This window comes from Ylistrum balloti, unplaced genomic scaffold (assembly GCF_031769215.1).
Source record: "Ylistrum balloti isolate Yb309-2 unplaced genomic scaffold, AGI_CSIRO_Ybal_v1 Utg370076, whole genome shotgun sequence".
In the NCBI taxonomy this organism is placed as follows: Eukaryota; Metazoa; Mollusca; class Bivalvia; order Pectinida; family Pectinidae; genus Ylistrum; species Ylistrum balloti.
The window spans coordinates 632,597-657,377 of NW_026782115.1; the positions used below are offsets into that span (position 1 = coordinate 632,597).

General features: G+C 33.6%; 8 protein-coding genes across 8 annotated transcripts; 6 read left to right on the forward strand and 2 right to left on the reverse strand.

Moving 5' to 3' along the window:
* Positions 1 to 1,315: 1,315 nt before the first annotated feature.
* Positions 1,316 to 2,048, reverse strand: LOC132549674 (uncharacterized). Its single transcript, XM_060213624.1, has 3 exons — positions 1,962 to 2,048; positions 1,571 to 1,838; positions 1,316 to 1,398 (listed from the first exon to the last, which is right to left on the reverse strand). Exons 1-3 carry the CDS (start codon positions 2,046 to 2,048, stop codon positions 1,316 to 1,318), a joined length of 438 nt encoding a protein of 145 aa, XP_060069607.1.
* A 2,611-nt stretch (positions 2,049 to 4,659) lies between these two features.
* LOC132549675 (uncharacterized) lies at positions 4,660 to 5,102 on the reverse strand. The gene is made up of 2 exons (XM_060213626.1): positions 5,031 to 5,102; positions 4,660 to 4,887 (listed from the first exon to the last, which is right to left on the reverse strand). Exons 1-2 carry the CDS (start codon positions 5,100 to 5,102, stop codon positions 4,660 to 4,662), a joined length of 300 nt encoding a protein of 99 aa, XP_060069609.1.
* A 2,262-nt stretch (positions 5,103 to 7,364) lies between these two features.
* On the forward strand, positions 7,365 to 8,350 carry LOC132549676 (uncharacterized). The gene is made up of 3 exons (XM_060213627.1): positions 7,365 to 7,459; positions 7,814 to 7,901; positions 8,123 to 8,350. The coding sequence occupies exons 1-3, from the start codon at positions 7,365 to 7,367 to the stop codon at positions 8,348 to 8,350; spliced, it is 411 nt and encodes a 136-aa protein (XP_060069610.1).
* Positions 8,351 to 9,954: 1,604 nt separating this feature from the next.
* LOC132549677 (uncharacterized) lies at positions 9,955 to 11,580 on the forward strand. The gene is made up of 3 exons (XM_060213628.1): positions 9,955 to 9,959; positions 11,076 to 11,223; positions 11,353 to 11,580. The coding sequence occupies exons 1-3, from the start codon at positions 9,955 to 9,957 to the stop codon at positions 11,578 to 11,580; spliced, it is 381 nt and encodes a 126-aa protein (XP_060069611.1).
* A 2,309-nt stretch (positions 11,581 to 13,889) lies between these two features.
* LOC132549678 (uncharacterized) lies at positions 13,890 to 14,806 on the forward strand. The gene is made up of 3 exons (XM_060213629.1): positions 13,890 to 13,902; positions 14,375 to 14,457; positions 14,579 to 14,806. Exons 1-3 carry the CDS (start codon positions 13,890 to 13,892, stop codon positions 14,804 to 14,806), a joined length of 324 nt encoding a protein of 107 aa, XP_060069612.1.
* A 2,137-nt stretch (positions 14,807 to 16,943) lies between these two features.
* LOC132549679 (uncharacterized) lies at positions 16,944 to 18,026 on the forward strand. Its single transcript, XM_060213630.1, has 3 exons — positions 16,944 to 16,999; positions 17,528 to 17,675; positions 17,799 to 18,026. Exons 1-3 carry the CDS (start codon positions 16,944 to 16,946, stop codon positions 18,024 to 18,026), a joined length of 432 nt encoding a protein of 143 aa, XP_060069613.1.
* Positions 18,027 to 20,413: 2,387 nt separating this feature from the next.
* On the forward strand, positions 20,414 to 21,077 carry LOC132549680 (uncharacterized). The gene is made up of 3 exons (XM_060213631.1): positions 20,414 to 20,430; positions 20,615 to 20,696; positions 20,850 to 21,077. The coding sequence occupies exons 1-3, from the start codon at positions 20,414 to 20,416 to the stop codon at positions 21,075 to 21,077; spliced, it is 327 nt and encodes a 108-aa protein (XP_060069614.1).
* Positions 21,078 to 22,725: 1,648 nt separating this feature from the next.
* LOC132549681 (uncharacterized) lies at positions 22,726 to 23,819 on the forward strand. Its single transcript, XM_060213632.1, has 3 exons — positions 22,726 to 22,741; positions 23,387 to 23,469; positions 23,592 to 23,819. Exons 1-3 carry the CDS (start codon positions 22,726 to 22,728, stop codon positions 23,817 to 23,819), a joined length of 327 nt encoding a protein of 108 aa, XP_060069615.1.
* The last annotated feature ends 962 nt before the right edge of the window (positions 23,820 to 24,781 follow it).

Sequence of the window (24,781 nt, forward strand, 5' to 3'; positions counted from 1 at the left end):
ATAGTGGTGATGCTATGTTGCTGGTGCTGGTGCCGTTTCTGTAGAGGTGATGGTGCTGTTGTTGAGGATGGTACCGGTTCTGTAGAGGTAATGGTGCTGTTGTTGAGGATGGTACCGGTTCTGTAGAGGCGATGGTGCTGTTGGTGAGTATAGTACCGGTTCTGTAGAGGTAATGGTGCTGTTGGTGAGTATAGTACCGGTTCTGTAGAGGTGATGGTGCTGTTGGTGAGTATAGTACCGGTTCTGTAGAGGTCATAGTGCTGTTGGTGAGTATAGTACCGGTTCTGCAGAGGTGATGGTGCTGTTGGTGAGCGACGAGTTTTTGTGAGATTGGTTGATGCTGGTTCTGTAATGGTGATGTTAGTGCTATTTGTGACGATGGTGTCGGTCCTGTCGTTGCGTTGGTGCTACAGTGGTGATAGTGCTGTTGGTGAGGATGGTACCGGTTTTGTTATGATGATGGTGTTGTTGGTGAGGATGGTACCGGTGTTGTAGAGGTGATGGTGCTGTTGGTGAGGATAGTACCGGTTCTGTAGAGGTGATGGTGCTGTTGGCGAGGATGGTACCGGTTCTGTAATGATGATGGTGCTGTTGGAGAGGATGGTGTCGGGTTCTGTCGTTGCGTTGGTTCTGTAGTGGTGATGGCGTAGTTGGTGATATTTGTGAGGTTGGTGATAAAGTGTTGTCGGAGGATGATAAAACATATTTTGTTTTCATAATTTATTCAATAACAATTGTAGAGAAAAAATAACGGCACATATCAGCCTTAAAATCTAAGACTATTGTCAATATCTCACGATGTACATTTCATCGTGTATATCTTCCCACTTTTAAACAATAACAAGCGGTTGAATAAATCAATGTTATGTATAAATTTACAATAAGTTGTTACAGATAAATTCTGCTTGTCATTTGTATATAACATGTTTTAGAGAAAGTCTCGTCAAAACAACATGCATTGTACAATAAATCTACACAGACATAGATATAGGTCAGACAACATTAAACCAGATACATTGGTGTTATAGGTGAATGGAATGCTTTCAATTTGATTTCCAGCATAGAATTTGGAACACAATATTGAAACCATCGATTTTAAGTTGTGAATTATTAATAGTCACTGATTTAACGGTTAGAAATACGTGCGGAAAGAATGTCAATTTCACCCGTAAAAGATGAAATATACGGTATATTATCACAGATACGTCAGTAAAGACATTTGATTTTGAAGTAAAATGTTTGTATGGTTAATTTTGGTTCTATAACCGTCGTCTGGTCGCACGTTGTTCGTTCATAACGTGTTTGCAAAAGGTATCTAAATATTCGGTTCTCTTCCACATATACTGTCGTCGCTATCGGAATCAGCACTACTCAAGTCTTCTTTACAGCTGGATACGTCTGAAAGGACACAGATTGCGAACTGTGAGACTAAGCATCCTATAAACTGAATTACATTACAAAAGAAAAAACAAATAATTACATTTATCCCCTTTCTTATATGATTTCACACCTTAGACAATTGATAGAATTGAGCAAAGGATATTTTTGAAAATGCAACATCCTAATTTACCTTCGATGCTGGACAGTGATCCACTCAAAGTAGTGTTCAAGCTGCAAATGGTCATGACATCTTGATCTTCCCGTTGTTTCATGAGTGAAATGTCCTCTTCTGGAATGGAGTCATTCCGATTGATGAATCTCCGTCGTCCTTTTAATAAATTTATTTTTTTCTTGAGAGATCCTCTTTGAACTGGCTTCCGTTTAGATAAGCTTTTGATGTTTTCGTTGATACACAATAGCTGTTTCATCAACTGTCCATCCTGTTGTCTGAGGTCTAGCTAAAATATAAGAGACAGAAAGGTAGCTAGAATTGAAAAAAGGGATGAAAAATGTGTTAACACGAATCAGATCTAGTAATCAATATGATGAAAATAAAGGAATAATATACAAAAGGTGTTTACCATTTCACTTCTGAGTGTCGCAAGAGCATTGCTTATTCTTTCAGTTGAGGAACAAGTTGTTGAAGCTGCTGTCAGTAAAGAATCCATCCTACTTAATTTTTATCAATCCTTCGACTTAAAGGAGTGTCGTAGATGCAAACATATGCACTTGTCAGGTATTACTGTTTAAAATAACCATGCTGGCATTTTTTATTCTTTTATATACCCGTTGTCTCAATCACGTGGTGCTTTGCAACATTTGTGGGCGTTGGAATACCGAACTTTAGAAACAAAGCAGCTTTTAAACACTTCTAACAGCTAAAGAGAGATCTTTTGTAGTTCATGCAAATCAGATAACATGGTATAATGATAATATGGTATTAGTAAACAGGTATAAGGTTACAATCTATTGTTTATATAGATTAAGATCAATTATCTATGATTCATCTAAGTGTATCTACGTCTTCCATCCCTATAATGTAACACTGTGGTATCACTGGTAGCAACGCTGCGTAGGCGAAATATACGACTGCATGCCAAAATCAGTTAAAACCTACTCATGTCATAGCCTACCTCTTTAATCTTTCAATATGAACCGCCAAAATGAGAAAACTGTCTATCAAAAGTAAATTTCTTATCGCTTTCGGAAAAAAATCGCCTTGAAATATTTGAACGTCGCTCAATTTACACTTTGTAAAAGACATCAACTGATTGATTTTTATTGAATGTGCTTGGCACTTAGTAGCTGTAAAATAAAACATTAAACATTTTGTTAAAAATTCGGCACCAAGACTAGTTAACTTTATTTAGCGTTAACACATTCAGCAAACAATACAAAAGTATTATCATTATGTTCGTGTTTGCAATATATTTGATTCTGACAGTTTGTCTGTATCTCTTATCATTGCTGTGTACATCGATGTATACTATTTTCCTTTAAGTTCAATGATAGTTTAAAAGCCTTATATGGTCAAAATAACAAACATTGTTTTTTTATAAGAGAATACAATTATTAGTGTTAAGGTGTAAACACGTCCTCAGGTACGACAAGTTATCATTCATGTATAACCTTTGCCGTTATTCTTTTGATTTTGTCTTTTGTCCTGAATGTCGCACTGTTACATTGTACCTAACATACACCAACTGTCCTTTGTATTTCATAAATCTTCGACCTGTCCAATGTTATTTCATCAAATTATCGACTAAGGGATCTTTCAAAATAAAAGACCTGGTTTTGAACTACATCTTTACCATCACGTGCTTTGTTTACATTACATATAAGTCTACTACGACCCAGTATTCCATCATCTGATAGAACATTGTGTAACAGTTTTAAGACCTGGATTTATTGTTATAGTTCTATATGCCATTGACATCGTGAACGGTGCTGTTTATCTTCCTGAAGATACATGTTTTAACAAACTAAAGCTACAGTGTTTTATAAAATAAGTATAATATTACTCCGTTTTGACAATGTCCCAGGTCAATACAGGATTTGCATTTCACATGGTTAGACAAAAACAGATCTTTTAATTGATAGCTCTGCATACTGTCTTTAGGCAATGAAGAAATAAAACACGCAAACAGAATATTTAATAAATACATTTTTTTATTTTTAAAATATAATTGCACTATGCCCTTTTGCCTTTAGAAAATAACATTCATGCAACAAATTATACTCAGTTTTACACACGATGATATTGACATTGATTGACATTCACGATCTCATTCATAAAATATGTTTCATGTACATAGCACGTTTATCCACTGAATGCATTAAGAACACACTTAACTCAGCATATGTATGAACTTCAGTCTTCTCGTTGTTTTATTTTCTTTTCATTTAACGATTAATATGTTAATGCTAACGTGTCCTCACTTGATTTCTATAATTCCGTTAATTAAGATATCAAACGTTTATCTTGAATACATTTTCTCACACACATATACATACATTCAGGTATAAAGTACACTACTATATTATTTTCATATAAACACCTATCGGGTATTCAGGAAATCTGAACGAAGATAAGATGAATGAAAGACTGAAATATATTAAGTGTTCGATAGATATTTGAAAACCATTGGTGGATTTTTCCTAAACGCTCTCTCCAACGTTTGCGTGCTTTAAACATAAACCTTAAGTGTGCGTCGTTTAAAGTCATATCCTCCCTTTTAAATGTCTTGGTTGTTGTCACGATGTTAACGTTTTCCATTATTAAATGTGGAGGAACACAGTGATAAAAACTCGGAGTTTTTTTAAGTGTTATAGCACTCTCTGGTGATACTTCATCGTCCAATGTCTTCACTATTCTCATCATCAGCTCTTCCTTATACGATGCACAGATTGGTTGCGTAAACCTCTTATCGTGTTAGATGTTTGATGTTAAATTCTAGAAGAGCAGAACATCTATGGCAGAAAAATCTGAAATGACAAAAAGATTGAATATGAAATACATGTATATCGTAACAAAGAATGTAACATTGATATACATACGTTCAATTATACCATTTATCTTATTCTTTTTTTCGCTATTCTCAAAATTCTGTTTTACACATTTCCTCATTTTCTCCATTATTCCTTCTGATATTTACCTTCATTTTTCTTCATGCTGGTTTATGTTCATATCCTATAATCGTCCTCCTATTTCAGGGACTGGCTTTCTTCAGATATAGGGTTGGTTTCATCTAGTCCTAAGGCGTCTATTGAACTCCGTTTCTACATGTCATTCTCGGTACTGCACAGACTATCATCGCTGTCTGAACTGGAATCTTCTTCGGGAATAGATTCATTCAGATTGATGAATTTTCGTCGTCCTTTAACTAAGGAAAATTTCTTTTTCATTGGTCTGCCTGGGTTTGATCTCCGTTTAGTCAATGACTTGATGCTATCATTGATGGACACAAGTTGCTTCATCAACTTGATATCTTGTTGTCTGAGGTCAAGCTGAAACGTAAAAAAATCGTATGAAATTAAATAGTTCTTTCACTAACAGTTAGCTAATATTTTTAGAGTGAGTTATTGTGTAGTGTTTTCGTCAAAATATCATTTTTCTATGTATATATTATACATTATTAAGTAATACTTACCATTTCGCTCCTCAGTGTTGCCAAAGCATTATTAATCCTATCGCTTGATTTTTCTGTCATAACGGACTCCATGTTTCCTTCAAGTAGTGATAACTATTCGGTAAAAGCTTAGATGTATTATCATACAGTAGCAAAATAAGAACTAGTTTAATTCCGCATGTGAAGCCTTTATATACACGCCCGTTTTCTTACGTGGGGTAATTGTAAATTGGTATGTGGTTTCTGTCATGTAATAAAAACATCTGGCAGAAAGATTAACTACCACCAGGGAGGTATCGGTTACACCTGGATCACAGGTAACCTGTGTATCAGGTAAATATAAAATAGGTATGATGTTCCATGTTAAGGAAATAGATGGTGTTTGATAAGTTCTAGTTGATCCACACAGGAGGGGTTGGTCCTCCCGCAAAGTAATGAAAGAGAGTAACTACAACATTAAATCATTTTTTGTTTGTTCAGATGTACCACACGTCTGGAAATTGTGTTCTCACCTCTGGTACTTGACATCTACCACTTAACACACAATGTGCTGCTTTATCTCGCCATTGTATCCTACCAGTCTTTGATTAACCCAACGGAGAGCAATTATTGTAAAGACCTACATGAGTTTCATCACGTTGTATGAACTCGAATTGCTGTCTATTAAATGTCAAAATAACTTATAAATAGTTTTATTATATGATTCCCCTTGACCTACCTGGGACTTGCATTATTCGAAATGTTTATACAACAATAAAATAGTCAAAGTAAGGAAATTGACTTCAATCAAAACGATTGTAAAAAAGACACACAAGAAAAAAACACCAGTTAATACCACTTAAGAGTTAGATACAGAAGAGCCAAACAATAATTAAACTGCATCATGCGGCTGTTTCGTCTTTCTAGGACTTGTAAGCGATGCTAAGGGTCTTCATTTTGAAGCCTTAGAGCCGAATGAAGAAAATTCAAATGGCTAAAAGAAATGTTAAAATGAAGATAGAGAGGTCACTTGCCCCAAATTCAATAAATTTCATAATTTTCGTATGTTTGATAATGTAAGAACATTATCGAGTATATGTGTATATTCTGAACCGTCACTATTCGAATGATTCAAAATTAAATGACGACAAATTGACTATGACAAAATTCATTTTTATATATTCATTTTTATAATAATTATAATGATATTATTAGTCAAGAGCAGATAATGATTTAACCATACAAATTCACTTTTAAAACTCAATTTACTTAAAATTTAAAGTTGCATAAAGAAATTGATTAACATGATTATTTATAAAAAATATATTATGTGCTGAAAGAACAGATATACGTTTTGTATATAAAAGGATAGTGATTTATTACATATTAACCAAAGCAATGCAAGATTCAAAATCCTCGTGTAGAAGATCAGAATGATGTAATTTGATCCAAAATTAATTAGCCCTAATATAGTCATCTGTTGCCGGAATATTTCGGTAGCACACCGCTACTAAGGGGGTCGGCTGTCGGCCAAAATAAACGCCCGAATATCAATCATTATACTTAATCAATACAGTATCATATTTCTAAGTAGAAGACATCATGCTGAGGTAATCTTTAAAACAAATATTTTGAATCATTATATATCAATACTATTGCAGATCGAAAGCAATGGTCAAAGCCAGCGTGTACAATGAATTCATGAAGAAAAATTATTGATATCAATTTTCGATAACCATAGCTAAAATAAACTGACATTTTCAAATCTAACCATAGATTTATACATTTGGATTATGCTGACTTGTGTCTTGCATCTGGAAAGTGGTAATGCCAAATGAAAATAACAGAACTTTTGAAACAACGTTACCGCGGTATTGTTCAGTCATATATATGCATGCGTTTACAATGGATTGTTTCGATTCTGCAAATGATCACGTTTTTGAAATAACGAGTTAGATATTTCACAAGATCAGAGTGTTTCCAAGGTTAAAGCTATTTATGTTTCTTAGTTATATGATCACAACAAAAATCAATTCTGTCTTATTTTTACTTGCATTTTCTTACTGCAGTAATCATGTAGTAATTTTGTCTGTTTTGGATACTTCTAAAAATAAAACATTTACAGATGATATCAATATCATATAAAGCACCCTTTGATTACGCAGTTGCTGTGTTGACAGCCATTTCAGAAAATTTTTCCATTAACTTCGGTCGACCTTTCAATTTTCCGCATCAGCGAGAATTTTTGCATTCCGTTGATTGGTGGGTTATTGATATCGATGTGTTGTTGACAAGCAATACTTAGTTATGTTAATGCATCGATAACAATAAAGACATGTCATGAATTAGTGTAGAATGGATGTTGGTGGTCAAACGATGGGGGTTGTATCAAGAAACTTTGTCATTCTTCGTTATAAACAAAGGCGACCAGGGTGGTGGAGACGAATTCTCCGTGTTGGTATCAAACCCCTGTTGGTATTAGATTAGGTGTATCTCACACATGGTTCTTAAATTGGTCTTAAATATAACAATAGTTAAACCTTATCAGACACCATCAAAACAGTTAATGTGCAAGGAATATGAATAAATTAACATTACATAGCATAGTCTACCTACGCCAGGTGTAACTGATCTGTCTCTGTTGGTATTTGGCTTATACAGCAGGTGCTTTGTATTTCAGAATATTAAACCACACACCGATTTTATTTAGACCACATCAGATTGGAATTCTGGTATAAATATGAGTCAAAACAAAAATCCGATCAGTTCTTTAACAGACACTGATCTACTAGTATCAAAGATTTACCATACCTTTTACAAACAAGAATTAGAATGGAATCTGTACAGAAACCGTCCAACAGCACTGCTACTGAGAGGATTAACAGTGCCTTAGCTACACTCAGGAGCGATATGGTAATTATTGTATAATTCATATTCCTAATCATTATCTTATTCTAAATTTGGCAACATCATCACAATATATTCAGCCTTGGCTACAATCCAGAGTGATATGGTAATTATTATATAATTCCTATTTTTAAAAAATCATTATTGTTTCTGTTATTCGAGATTAGAGCATCTTTGATTTTGTTTTGTTTCTAAAATTAATCGAATTCGTACTTTTATCGTTACAGCTTGACCTCAGACAACAAGATATCCAGCTGATGCAGCAGCTTATGTCGATCAACGAAAACATACAGACGCTGACCAAACGAAGGCCTAACTCTGGAAGGCAACGAAAAACGAAATACACGATTAACAGACGACAAAAATTCATCAACCGAAGTGAATCGATTCCAGAAGAGGATTCTAGTTCGGCAGACTCTGACAGTGATGAAAGCCTGACCGGTATTGAAAATTAGTTAGGCACCTGACTTGCTGAGCTCTTAATCTCTCCAAAAAGAACTTTGTTATGCGAAAATTCAATCATCACCACCAGTTTCAAGATTTTACAATAGACTTATTCTTCCCTTGCTGGACAAAGGATATAACGTAATTTGGAAATGGAATTCGGGAATATGATTAAGCGCGATTAGATATTCTGTGAGGAAACATTACTTAATTGAACATTTCAAAGAAATAGTTTTCCCGATGATGTGGACATTGTCTTTAACTTACTCAATGGAATACGTACAGAACAGACTCTCTCCAATTGCAATGACAAACTGAGACAGAACTATAGTTCTATGACACTTGCTCAAATCTGCCATATATGTATATCACTGTGTTCAGGTTGTGAAAAGATTAACATGTGTATGTATGTTGGAAAGTATGGTCTTTCAAATGTTAGTATGGCAGGTAGTGACACAATCCATTGTTGACGAATGTGATCATACTTCACACGCACAAAAAGCAACTCATGTCACGGCACATGTCTGCATGTGATTTTTTTCAAGAAGTGGATGAAACTTTGATAGACTATGATTTTGTATTATAGAGTCGTGTGTAAAGAACATGTAGCTTTATATTAGTACAAATGTGAAATCCGGAAAGAACAAGAAAATTCTTTCTAATTTTCAAGTGTTTAAAGAATGGCTGTGAGAAGATGTGTATAGGAATGTTTGTGTAGGGACAAAAGCAATATTTACTTTTACATTGTTACAAATATAATTAAAATGAAAATGAATCGATTTTTTTCTTGTTTTTTGTTTTCTCTTTTTTTTATCGTGATTATCGCAGTTGGGCTGGTCATGAACAGAGAAAATCATTTCGACATAGCTTGATAAGTAAAGAATGCGAATTACAACATCTGTGTTGTTATTTGATTCCGACAATACTGAATCTATTCTTGATAATTTCTACTCAAATAAGTTGAGTTTGATATAGCCTAAAACAGTTTTCAGAAATCGTAACATTTTACACGCACTAGGGCAGAAATAAATACAACCAAAAATTAGCTAATATATCGCGAAGTTAGTTAACTGGGATCTTTCATTAATCCATGCATTATTTTGTAGACAAAACATATAATAAGAACATTGCATTGAAAGGTACTATGCATTTGTGTAACTCTTAAATACGGACCATGTTTAAAACGTCGTACACAAATTATATTATATATTCACTAATTCAACAAACACAATTATAGGAAATATACTAGGAAATATATTTGAATCACCGACAGAGCAAGAAGCTTACAGACTATCAACAGTGTAGGAATTTGATGGTTTGTAGTATGAATGTTTTCAAAATAGTTTATGTAATTTGTAATATTATGCACTTCAATGTTTTTTTTTTTTTTTTTTTTTACAACTGTTTCAATATAACACGCCATATTTGTATATAAATAACAAACAAATAGTAACGACAATATGCGGACTTTCACTGCTATGTTGTGGCAAGGAATTCATACCGAAATCTTTGTAATCTATTTCCTGTCCTGTAAGTTCTAAATGCGTCATTCATTTCACGGTTAGGAGGCGTCAAAACAGACGAGGTAGGGGATAAGATATCAATTACTGTAAGAATGGAGTAATATAGATACCTTATCAAACAACGTCTAAACAACAGACATGTAGCATTAATAATACATTGTCAGTACATTATATAGTTTCAACTTGTGCTAAATGTAATTGATATCTTCCAGGAGGTTCTTTGGTTAAGCAGCAGGTGCTTTTTATATGCAAATAATACCAACAATGTTTCGTTGCCTCTCTTGTCAATAACTTCAATTCATACCAGGTATCGTAAGGGAGGGATGTTTGATTTTATAATCGTTAATATTGATTATGTGTGTGAGGGAGATTTTTCTAAGTACCTGAAATAAACATCAATGAGATATAGTACGTTGTGTTCTTCTCTAGTTCATACACAGGGTTTTCAAATCACAAGCTCCTTATACGCACAATAAACATTATCAACGGTAACGGAAAAAACTCAACGGAGACAACAAGAAAATTTGATGACAGAATCAATCATAAATAATGAGAGAGATACAATTTATAACTACAAAATATACTAACATTTCAGAATGTGAATGCATGCAGAATGCAGAAAGTTAAACTTACTAACCAGACCACCAGGTGGTCGTTATTTCTAATGCTGTGCATGAAAACTTCAATCAAAATAATTTGTATTTCTTACTACAATCAAATAGGAGGTCTTGTCTATTTTAGCATTTCTAGTTTTAGGTTAGCATATACTATTGCGCATTTTATTGAGTATTACTTAACGGCAATGCTAAATTTGCGTATGTATGTAGTGACCAAGAATATCTATTATTTTCGGGGTGATCTGTTTTAAAACATGCTAAAAAAAACACGCATTTTATTCATTCATTCTGTTCAGAGAAAAAAATGCATGTTTCCTATAACATCGTATGTTGATTGCGATCAGCATTTTTGAGAATATAGCAATTACTGTAAAATTGCAATAATATTGGTGTCTTATCAAACACCATCTAAACAATAGATATTCAAAATAAGCTATCAAGCTTTGTCATTATATGATTAACAGTCAGCATATGCCATATGTAACTGATATCTCACCGGAGGTACTTGGCAGACATTAAACCACACGCAATGTTACGTAGTCCTCATAGGGACGGCAGATATGTATAAATACTTAAGAAAACAAAATCCTGATCAGTTCTCAGACAGACACTGATCTTCTTGTATCGAGGATCGATCATATATCATATAAACCAATTATAAGAATGGAAACTGTACCGACAGCATCCAACAGTGCTGCTACTGACAGGATCAACAGTGCCCTGGCTACACTCCGGAGTGATATGGTAATTTTTATATAATTCCTATTTTTTTAAAATCATTATTGTTTCTGTTATTCGAGACTAGAGCATCTTTGATTTTGTTTTTGTTTTTTCTTTCTAAAATTAATCGAATTCGTACTTTTATCGTTACAGCTTGACCTCAGACAACAAGATGTCCAGCTGATGCAGCAGCTTATGTCGATCAACGAAAACATACAGACGCTGACCAAACGAAGGCCTTACTCTGGAAGGCAACGAAAAACGAAATGCATGATTAACGGAAGACGAAAATTTATCAACCGAAGTGAATTGATTCCGGAAGAAGAATCGAGTTCGGCAGACTCTGACAGTGATGAAAGCCTGACCGGTATTGAAAATTAATTCATTTGGTTTAATAGAACAGTTTACGACTTGTTGAACTCTCAACGAATATGATTATAACAAAGAAAAGAAAAAAACATTTAACGATCATCGAATCACCAATAGTAGTCCCACAACCTCATGATTCTTCCCTTGCTGGACAAAGGATATAACGTAATTTGGAAATGGAATTCGGGAATATGATTAAGCGCGATTTGATATTCTGTGAGGAAACATTACTTAATTGAATATTTCAAAGAAATAATTTTCCTGATGATCTGGACATTGTATTTAACTTATTCAATGGAATACGTACAAAACAGACTCTTTCCAATTGGAATGACAAACTGAGACAGAACTATAGTTCTATGACACTTGCTCAAATCTGCCATATATGTATATCACTGTATTCAGGTTGTGAAAAGATTAACATGTGTATGTATGTTGGAAAGTATGGTCTTTCAAATGTTAGTATGGCAGGAAGTGACACAATCCATTGTTGACGAATGTGATCATACTTCACACGCACAAAAAGCAACTCATGTCACGGCACATGTCTGCATGTGATTTTTTTTCAAGAAGTGGATGAAACTTTGATAGACTATGATTTTGTATTATAGAGTCGAGTGTAAAGAACCTGTAGCTTTATATTAGTACAAATGTGAAATCCGGAAAGAACAAGAAAATTCTTTCTAATTTTCAAGTGTTGAAAGAATGGCTGTGAGAAGATATGTATAGGAATGTTTGTGTAGGGACAAGAGCAATATTTACTTTTACATTGTTACAAATATAATTAAAATAAAAATGAATCGATTTTTTTCTTGTTTTTTGTTTTCTCTTTCTTTTTATCATGATTATCGCAATTGGGCTGGTCATGAACAGAAAATCATTTCGACATAGCTTGATAAGTAAAGAATGCAAATTGCAACATCTGTGTTGTTATTTGATTCCATCAATCGTGAATCCATTCTTAAGAATTTCTACTCAAATAAGTTGAGTTTGATATAGCCTAAAACAGTTTTCAGAAATCGTAACATTTTACATGCACTAAGGCAGAAATAAATATAACCAAAAATTAGCTAATATATTGCGAAGTTAGTTAACTGGGATCTTTCATTAATCCATGCATTATTTTGTAGACAAAAATCAAATAAGAACATTGCATTGAAAGGTACTGTGCATTTGTGTAACTCTTAAATACGGACCATATTTAAAACGTCGTACACAAATTATATTATATATTCACTAATTCAATAAACACAATTATAGGAAATATACTAGGAATTATATTTGGATCACCGACAGAGCAAGAAGCTTACAGACTATCAACAGTGTAGGAATTTGATGGTTTGTAGTATGAATGTTTTCAAAATAGTTTATGTAATTTGTAATATTATGCACTTCAATGTTTTTTGTTTTACAACTGTTTCAATATAACACACCATATTTGTATATAAATAATAAACAAATAGTAACGACAATATGCGGACTTCACTGCTATGTTGTGGCAAGGAATTCATGTCGAAATCTATGTAATCTATTTCCTGTCCTGTAAGTTCTAAATGCGTCATTCATTTCACGGTTAGGAGGCGTCAAAACAGACGAGGTAGGGGATAAGATATCAATTACTGTAAGAATGGATTAATATAGATACCTTATCAAACACGGTGTAAACAACAAACATGTAACATTAATAATACATTGTCAGTACATGATATAGTTTCAACTTGTGCCAAATGTAATTGATATCTTCCAGGAGGTTCTTTGGTTAAGCAGCGGGTGCTTTTTATATGCAAATATACCAGCAATCTTTCGTTGCCTCTCATGTCAATAACTTCAATTCATACCAGGTATCGTAAGGGAGGGATGTTTGATTTTATAATCGTTAATATTGATTATGTGTGTGAGGGAGATTTTAGAAATGTACCTGAAATAAACATCAATGAGATATAGTACGTTGTGTTCTTCTCTAGTTCATACACATGGTTTCCAAATCTCAAGCTCCTTATACGCACAATAAACATTATTAACGGTAACGGAAAAAACTCAACGGAGACAACAAGAAAATTTGATCACATAATCAATCATAAATAATGAGACAGATACAATTTATAACTACAAGATATACTAACATTTCAGAATGTGAATGCATGCAGAATGCAGAAAGTTAAACTTACTAACCAGACCACCAGGTGGTCGTTATTTCTAATGCTGTGCGTGAAAACTTCAATCAAAATAATTTGTATTTCTTACTACAATAAAATAGGAGGTCTTGCCTATTTAGTTTTAGTTTTAGATAACAGCATATACTATTTCGCATTTTATTGATAATGCTAAATTTGCGTATGTATGTAGTGACCAAGAATATATTTATTATTGATCTGTGTTAAATATAAAAGCACGCATTTTATTCATTCATTCTGTTCAGAAAAAACATGTTTCCTATAACATCGTATATTGAAAGCGATAGCAGCATAATTTTTGAAAATATAGCAATTACTGTAAAATTGCAGTAATATTGGTGTCTTATCAAACACCATCTAAACAAAAGATATTCAAAATAAGCTATCAAGCTTTGTCATTATATGATTACTGTCAGCATATGCCATATGTAACTGATATCTCACCGGAGGTACTTGGCTAATATAACAAGTTCTTTATGCAAGATATTAAACCACCTGCAATGTTACGTAGGCCTTATAGGGGTGAAAGACAGGTATAAATACTTGTGATAACAAAGCCCTGATCAGTTCTCAGACAGACACTGCTCATCTTGTATCGAGGATTTATTATATATCATATAAACCAATTATAGGAATGGAAACCGTACCGACAGCATCCAACAGTAGTGCTACTGACAGGATCAACAGTGCCCTGGCTACACTCCGGAGTGATATGGTAATTTTTAAATAATTCCTATTTTTTTAAAATCATTATTGTTTCTGTTATTTGAGATTAGAACATCTTTGATTTTGTTTTGTTTCTAAAATTAATCGAATTCGTACTTTTATCGTTACAGCTTGACCTCAGACAACAAGATGTCCAGCTTTTGCAGCAGCTTATGTCGATCAACGAAAACATACAGACGCTGACCAAACGAAGGCCTAACTCTGGAAGGCAACGAAAAACGAAATACATGATTAACGGACGACGAAAATTCATCCACCGAAGTGAATCGATTCCGGAAGAAGAATCAAGTTCGGCAGACTCTGACAGTGATGAAAGCCTGACCGGTATTGAAAATTAATTCATTTGGTTTAATAGAACAGTTTACGACTTGTTGAATTCTCAACGAATATGATCATAACAAAGAAAAGAAAAAAACATTTAACGATCATCGAATCACCAATAGTAGTCCCACAACCGCATGATTCTTCCCTTGCTGGACAAAGGATATAGCGTAATTTGGAAATGGAATTCGGGAATATGATTAAGCGCGATTAGATATTCTGTGAGGAAACATTACTTAATTGAATATTTCAAAGAAATAGTTTTCCTGATGATCTGGACATTGTCTTTAACTTATTCAATGGAATACGTTCAAAACAGACTCTCTCCAATTGCAATGACAAACTGAGACAGAACTATAGTTCTATGACACTTGCTCAAATCTGCCATATATGTATATCACTGTGTTCAGGTTGTGAAAAGATTAACATATGTATGTATGTTGGAAAGTATGGTCTTTCAAATGTTAGTATGGCAGGTAGTGACACAATCCATTGTTGACGAATGTGATCATACTTCACACGCACAATAAGCAACTCATATCACGGCACATGTCTGCATGTGATTTTTTTCAAGAAGTGGATGAAACTTTGATAGACTATGATTTTGTATTATAGAGTCGAGTGTAAAGAACATGTAGCTTTATATTAGTACAAATGTGAAATCCGGAAAGAACAAGAAAATTCTTTCTAATTTTTCAAGTGTTTAAAGAATGGCTGTGAGAAGATATGTATAGGAATGTTTGTGTAGGGACAAAAGCAATATTTACTTTTACATTGTTACAAATATAATTAAAATGAAAATGAATCGATTTTTCTTGTTTTTTGTTTTCTCTTTCTTTTTTGTCATGATTATCGCAGTTGGTCTGGTCATGAACAGAAAATCATTTCGACATAGCTAGATTAGTACAGAATGCAAATTGCAACATCTGTGTTGTTATTTGATTCCATCAATCGTGAATCCATTCTTAAGAATTTCTACTCAAATAAGTTGAGTTTGATATAGCCTAAAACAGTTTTCAGAAATCGTAACATTTTACATGCACTAAGGCAGAAATAAATATAACCAAAAATTAGCTAATATATTGCGAAGTTAGTTAACTGGGATCTTTCATTAATCCATGCATTATTTTGTACACAAAAATCAAATAAGAACATTGCATTGAAAGGTACTATGCATTTGTGTAACTCTTAAATACGGACCATATTTAAAACGTCGTACACAAATTATATTATATATTCACTAATTCAATAAACACAATTATAGGAAATATACTAGGAAATATATTTGAATCACCGACAGAGCAAGAAGCTTACAGACTATCAACAGTGTAGGAATTTGATGGTTTGTAGTATGAATGTTTTCAAAATAGTTTATGTAATTTGTAATATTATGCACTTCAATGTTTTTTGTTTTACAACTGTTTCAATATAACACACCATATTTGTATATAAATAACAAACAAATAGTAACGACAATATGCGGACTTTCACTGCTATGTTGTGGCAAGGAATTCATGTCGAAATCTATGTAATTTATTTCCTGTCCTGTAAGTTCTAAATGCGTCATTCATTTCACGGTTAGGAGGCGTCAAAACGGACGAGGTAGGGGATAAGATATCAATTACTGTAAGAATGGATTAATATAGATACCTTATCAAACACGGTGTAAACAACAAACATGTAACATTAATAATACATTGTCAGTACATTATATAGTTTCAACTTGTGCCAAATGTAATTGATATCTTCCAGGAGGTTCTTTGGTTAAGCAGCAGGTGCTTTTTATATGCAAATAATACCAGCAATGTTTCGTTGCCTCTCTTGTCAATAACTTCAATTCATACCAGGTATCGTAAGGGAGGGATGTTTGATTTTATAATCGTTAATATTGATTATGTGTGTGAGGGAGATTTTAGAAAAGTACCTGAAATAAACATCAATGAGATATAGTACGTTGTGTTCTTCTCTAGTTCATACACATGGTTTTCAAATCTCAAGCTCCTTATACGCACAATAAACATTATTAACGGTAACGGAAAAAACTCAACGGAGACAACAAGAAAATTTGATCACACAATCAATCATAAATAATGAGACAGATACAATTTATAACTACAAGATATACTAACATTTCAGAATGTGAATGCATGCAGAATGCAGAAAGTTAAACTTACTAACCAGACCACCAAGTGGTCGTTATTTCTAATGCTGTGCGTGAAAACTTCAATCAAAATAATTTGAATTTCTTACTACAATAAAATAGGAGGTCTTGCCTATTTTTAGCTTTTCTAGTTTTAGGTTAGCATATACTATTTCGCATTTTATTGATAATGCTAAATTTGCGTATGTATGTAGTGACCAAGAATATATTTATCATTTTGGGGTGATCTGTGTTAAGACATACTAAAAGCACGCATTTTATTCATTCATTCTGTTCAGAGAAAAAATACATGTTTCCTATAACATCGTATATCGATTGCGATCAGCATTTTTGAGAATATAGCAATTACTGTAAAATTGCAGTAATATTGGTGTCTGATCAAACACCATCTAAACAATTAATATTCAAAATAAGCTATCAAGCTTTGTCATTATATGATTAACAGTCAGCATATGCCATATGTAACTGATATCTCACCGGAGGTACTTGGCAGATATTAAACCACACGCAATGTTACGTAGCCCTCATAGGGAAGGCAGATATGTATAAATACTTAAGAAACCTAAATCCTGATCAGTTCTCAGACAGACACTGATCATCTTGTATCGAGGATTTATTATATATCATACAAACCAATTATAAGAATGGAAACCGTACCGACAACATCCAACAGTACTGCTACTGACAGGATCAACAGTGCCCTGGCTACACTCCGGAGTGATATGGTAATTATTATTTAGATGTTTTTTCCATTAATTCTCTGTTTCTCCGTTATTTCGTATCTAAACTATTGGATATTTTTATTGATGTTTCTAAAATTAATCGATCTTTTACTTTAATTGTTACAGCTCGACCTCAGACAACAAGATGTCCAGCTGATGCAGCAGCTTATGTCGATCAACGAAAACATACAGACGCTGACCAAACGAAGGCCTAACTCTGGAAGGCAACGAAAAACGAAATACACGATTAAAGGACGACGAAAATTCATCAACCGAAGTGAATCTATTCCAGAAGAAGAATCGAGTTCGGCAGACTCTGACAGTGATGAAAGTCTGACCGGTATTGAAAATTAATCCATTTGGTTTAATAGAACAGCTTACGACTTGTTGAACTTTCAACGAAAATGATCATAACACAGAAAAAAACTTTTTACGATCATCGGATCACCAATAGTAGTCCCACAACCTCATGATTCTTCCCTTGCTGGACAAGGATTAATTGTGATTACGATATGAACGAAGTGGCATATTCTTAGGAAAATGAGTCGGTGTTGAAACTTTGATAAACATCGAAAGTTTGTTACCGATAATTATAACAACATTTCGTTCAAACGCATACGGTATTCCTTTAACGGAATAAGAGATGTAGACTATGAAACATTTGCCCAATTCTGCCAGACATTTCTAACGATGTGTTCAGAGTAAAATGATGAGTATATGAAGTATGTAACAATAGTGTAATATTAGGTTTTAGTATATGATAAGTGTGTACAAGAGATTGGGAAGGGAAAGTTGCAATACTTTTTTACATTGTTATAAAAATGATTAAAATAAAGATGAAAGAAATTCTGATATTCTTGTTATCTGTTACCGCATAATTATTGCAATGATAGCTGACCAACGGCAGCAGAAGAGAACCATAGAAACACGGCTTCAAATACATTTCCTGATTTCATTTCATAATCCAGAGTATCTCTCAACGCTTCCTGTGATTAATAATTACTTCAGGCAATTTGTTCTGACTGTTGTATGTTATCTCTTCTAAGGCCAATAGTTGAGACATTCAACACATATTAGATGAAATAATAAATGTTTTTTCTTTAAACAATATCAAATTCGGCTTAAACAATGAACGAAAAATCTTCTTTTCTATTTAAAAGCTCTATTGAATATCAGATTCTAAAGTTCATCCTAAGCATGAACACTATTCTAGCTAATAATCGAGAATAGGACATGGAATATATCGCGCTAGAATTACATTGCTTTGTTCGGGCCCAGATTTGTTATATTTGATACGTGCTTGTTACACAATATGCTTCATAAGCCATATACATTATAGTTTCACTTGCATTGCAACAAACACACTAACTGCAGCACAAAAACGTATATTTCGAACATCTAAACTATCAATTTCATTATATATGCAGAAACAACAGGACCCATAAAACCGTCAAAAGAAATGATATTGTGTTGCTCTGTGTAAATAGACACTCAAATATATTCTTTTTATTATAGATCATGAACTCATTACAATTCCGTTACAAAACAATGTTTATTCTTATATGAATCATTGTAAAATAATGACAATTTTGAACTCTCGTTTGTATGTAGTGGGAAATATTCTTTTGTTATGTATCAAGGATGTCGTCTCCTGTCATATTAGAAACATGAACGTCATATAATTCATGTTGTCTAGTTTAAAAACCTCGGACGCAGGGCGGGAGAGGGGGGACATATCAATAACTGTAGGATTGTAATAATACAGATACCTTATCTAACACCATCTATACAATTGATAATTAACAATGGTAATACATTGACAATATCAGATCTATAATGACACAATTCCGTATGTAACTGATCTCTCCACGGAGGCTCCTGGCTAAAACAACAGGTGGCTTTTATAAGACATTACCAACCCACAGTCCTTCGTCGCTTCTTCGTTATTAAGGACTTCAATTGATTCAAGAGGAGAAAACCACGACATGCTCATTTTCACCATTGCGGGAAGGACGTTGGTTTCAAAGCCGTAACTACAGAACATGTGTGTAATGATGATCCAAATAAAATAAACGTCAAGCCTAAATGAGTTTTTGTTGTTATCTGTATAATACCCTTTCTTGTCACGTCATGTGCCATCATACCCAAAGAAAACATTATTAACAGTAACAGAAGCAAATCGGAGGAGGTAACATTAACGGACCTATTTTGGGATTTGATGATATAATCAATCACAATTTGAAATGGAACGAGACAGATACCACGCATGAATAACAAACTTACATAGTGCAGGTTAAGAATGGGAGTAGAAAGTGAACACCGTCAACTGAAAGGTCATTCGGACGCTTTACACTAAAACAACGACCTTGCCTAATATTATACTCTCCGGTTTTAAGATAACAGCTACGTTTACGTAATTGATTGGACGCTAAATTAGACAGAGCTGAACTGACATCTGTAGTTAGTGAGTAAAAGTATTCGTTTGTATTGATCTGCTGTATAAATATCAAAGCATGCATATCATGCATTCATTGTGTGCTGAATAAAAACGACCCGTTTCCTGGTACGCCATACATAAATTCCGAAAAGCAATAGCACATAACTTTTGGTGAAAATTTCAATCATCGTTAAATGGCAGTAACATTGGCATCTTATAAAACACCACTTAAACAAAAGACATGCAAAAATAGCCACGTACCATTGTCATTAAATGATATACTGTCACCCTGTGCCAGATGTAAATGATCCCTCGCCGGAGGTACTTGGCTAATATAACAAGTTCTTTATGCAAGATATTAAACCACCCGCAATGTTACGTAGGCCTCATAGGGGTGACAGACAGGTATAAATACTTGTGATAACAAAGCCCTGATCAGTTCTCAGACAGACACTGCTCATCTTGTATCGAGGATTTATTATATATCATACAAACCAATTATAAGAATGGAAACGGTACCGACAACATCCAACAGTACTGCTACTGACAGGATCAACAGTGCCCTGGCTACACTCCGGAGTGATATGGTAATTTTTATATAATTCCTATTTTCTTTAAATCATTATTCTTTCTGTTATTTGAGATTAGAGCATCTTTGATTTTGTTTTTGTTTTGTTTTGTTTTGTTTTGTTTTTTTTTTTTTTCTAAAATTAATCGAATTCGTACTTTTATCGTTACAGCTTGACCTCAGACAACAAGATGTCCAGCTTTTGCAGCAGCTTATGTCGATCAACGAAAACATACAGACGCTGACCAAACGAAGGCCTTACTCTGGAAGGCAACGAAAAACGAAATACATGATTAAAGGACGACGAAAATTCATCAACCGAAGTGAATCGATTCCGGAAGAAGAATCAAGTTCAGCAGACTCTGACAGTGATGAAAGCCTGACCGGTATTGAAAATTAATTCATTTGGTTTAATAGAACAGTTTACGACTTGTTGAACTCTCAACGAATATGATCATAACAAAGAAAAGAAAAAAACATTTAACGATCATCGAATCACCAATAGTAGTCCCACAACCTCATGATTCTTCCCTTGCTGGACAAAGGATATAGCGTAATTTGGAAATGGAATTCGGTAATATGATTAAGCGCGATAAGATATTCTGTGAGGAAACATCACTTAATTGAACATTTCAAAGAAATAGTTTTCCTGATGATCTGGACATTGTCTTTAACTTATTCAATGGAATACGTACAAAACAGACTCTCTCCAATTGCAATGACAAACTGAGACAGAACTATAGTTCTATGACACTTGCTCAAATCTGCCATATATGTATATCACTGTGTTCAGGTTGTGAAAAGATTAACATATGTATGTATGTTGGAAAGTATGGTCTTTCAAATGTTAGTATGGCAGGTAGTGACACAATCCATTGTTGACGAATGTGATCATACTTCACACGCACAAAAAGCAACTCATGTCACGGCACATGTCTGCATGTGATTTTTTTCAAGAAGTGGATGAAACTTTGATAGACTATGATTTTGTATTATAGAGTCGTGTGTAAAGAACCTGTAGCTTTATATTAGTACAAATGTGAAATCCGGAAAGAACAAGAAAATTCTTTCTAATTTTCAAGTGTTTAAAGAATGGTTGTGAGAAGATGTGTATAGGAATGTTTGTGTAGGGACAAAAGCAATATTTACTTTTACATTGTTACAAATATAATTAAAATGAAAATGAATCGATTTTTTTCTTGTTTTTTGTTTTCTCTTTTTTTATCATGATTATCGCAGTTGGGCTGGTCATGAACAGAGAAAATCATTTCGACATAGCTTGATAAGTAAAGAATGCGAATTACAACATCTGTGTTGTTATTTGATTCCGACAATACTGAATCTATTCTTGATAATTTCTACTCAAATAAGTTGACTTTGATATAGCCTAAAACAGTTTTCAGAAATCGTAACATTTTACACGTACTAGGGCAGAAATAAATACAACAAAAATTAGCTAATATATCGCGCAATTAGTTGACTGGGATCTTTCATTAATCCATGCATTATTTTGTACACAAAACATCTAAATAAGAACTTTGCATTGAAAGGTACTATGCATTTGTGTAACTCTTAAATACAGACCATATTTACAAACGTCGCAAACAAATTATATTATATATTCACTAATCCAATAAACACACTTATAGGAAATATACTAGGAAATATATTTGAATCACCGACAGAGCAGGAAGCTTACAGACTATCAACAGTGTAGGAATTTGATGGTTTGTAGTATGAATAATTTCAAAATAGTTGATGTAATTTGTAATATTATGCACTTCAATGTTTTTTGTTTTACAACTGTTTCAATATAACACACCATATTTGTATATAAATAACAAACAAATAGTGACGACAATATGCGGACTTTCACTGCTATGTTGTGGCAAGGAATTCATATCGAAATCTTTGTAATCTATTTCCTGTCCTGTAAGTTCTAAATGCGTCATTCATTTCATGGTTAGGAGGCGTCAAAACAGACGAGGTAGGGGATAAGATATCAATTGATAACTACAAGGTATACTAACATTTCAGAATGTGAATGCATGCAGAATGCAGAAGGTAAACTTACTAACCAGACCAAGTAATTGTTATTTCTAATGCTGTGCATGAAAAATTCAATCAAAATAATTTGTATTTCTTACTACAATAAAATAGGAGGTCTTGTCTATTTTAGCATTTCTAGTTTTAGGTTAACAGATACTATTGCGCATTTTATTGAGTATTACTCAACGGCAATGCTAAATTTGCGTATGTATGTAGAGACCAAGAATATCTATTATTATCGGGTTGATCTGATTTAAAACATGCTAAAAACACGCATTTTGTTCATTCTGTTCAGAGAAAAAAATACATGTTTCCTAGAACATCGTATATCGATTGCGATCAGCATTTTTGAGAATATAGCAATTACTGTAAAATTGCAGTAATATTGGTGTCTGATCAAACACCATCTAAACAATTAATATTCAAAATAAGTTATCAAGCTTTGTCATTATATGATTAACAGTCAGCATATGCCATATGTAACTGATATCTCACCGGAGGTACTTGGCAGACATTAAACCACACGCAATGTTACGTAGCCCTCATAGGGAAGGCAGATATGTATAAATACTTAGGAAAACTAAATCCTGATCAGTCCTCAAACAGACACTGATCTTCTTGTATCGAGGATTGATCATATATCATATAAACCAATTATAGGAATGGAAACCGTACCGACAGCATCCAACAGTAGTGCTACTGACAGGATCAACAGTGCCCTGGCTACACTCAGGAGTGATATGGTAATTATTAAATAATTCTTATTTTTTTAAAAATCATTATTGTTTCTGTAATTTGAGATTAGAGCATTTTTGATTTTGTTTTGTTTCTAAAATTAATCGAATTCGTACTTTTATCGTTACAGCTTGACCTCAGACAACAAGATGTCCAGCTGATGCAGCAGCTTATGTCGATCAATGAAAACATACAGACGCTGACCAAACGAAGGCCTTACTCTGGAAGGCAACGAAAAACGAAATACACGATTAACGGACGACGAAAATTCATCAACCGAAGTGAATCGATTCCAGAAGAAGAATCGAGTTCAGCAGACTCTGACAGTGATGAAAGCCTGACTGGTATTGAAAATTAATTCATTTGGTTCAATAGAACAGTTTACGACTTGTTGGACTCTCAACGAATAGTATCATGACTCAGAAAAAGAAACATTTTTACGATCAACGTATCACCAACACTAGTCTCACAACCTCGTGGTTCTTCCCTTGCTGGACAAGGATTAATTATGGTTTAGAAATAAACATACTGACAGGTTTTTATGAAGAGGATTCGGCGTTGAAATATTGATAAACATCGAAAGTTTGTTACCAATGATATATCAATTTCTTCAATCGAAGCAAAAACACTTTTCAAACTTATTCGTTGTTTCCATTACGTTACAAGGAGACACCGTTTGTCAATTAAATGACATTCGCCTAATACTGCCAGACATTTCTTTCAATGTGTTCACAGGGCATAGATGTGTATGAAAGTTGGAACATTTGCGTAACGTCTATATGAAGTGTTTGATAAGAAAATACACGCAGTAGTTACATATTTGAGTGATGAGGAGAGTAAATAATTCTTCATATCAATGTATATCTTTGATAAAAATGGCATTGTATAATCGTATGGAAATTAATTGTCTAATGTTATAATCAATGTGTAAGTGGAATGCAGAAGTAGAACATAATTTATAAACTTAATTCTAGTCTAAAAGATTAAAGTCAACAAATGAGCACAAAAGCGAAAGTGAAGGGAATGTTGCAATACCTATATACATTGTTACAAATTTAAATAAAAATTTAAGGAACCTTTATATTCTTGTGTTTTTATTGTACGCATGATTATCGAACTGTTTGCTGATCAATGGCGACTGAAGAAAACGAAAGAAAACCATTTTTTTATTTCAATACTTATAATCCAGAATATCCTTCAACACTTCCCATTATTAATGTTTATTTCAACCAGTTGGTTCTAGCTGTTTGTATCTTATATATTCAAAATTCTTCAGTTGAGACATTTGTCCCATTTGAGAGATATAATGAGGATATATTG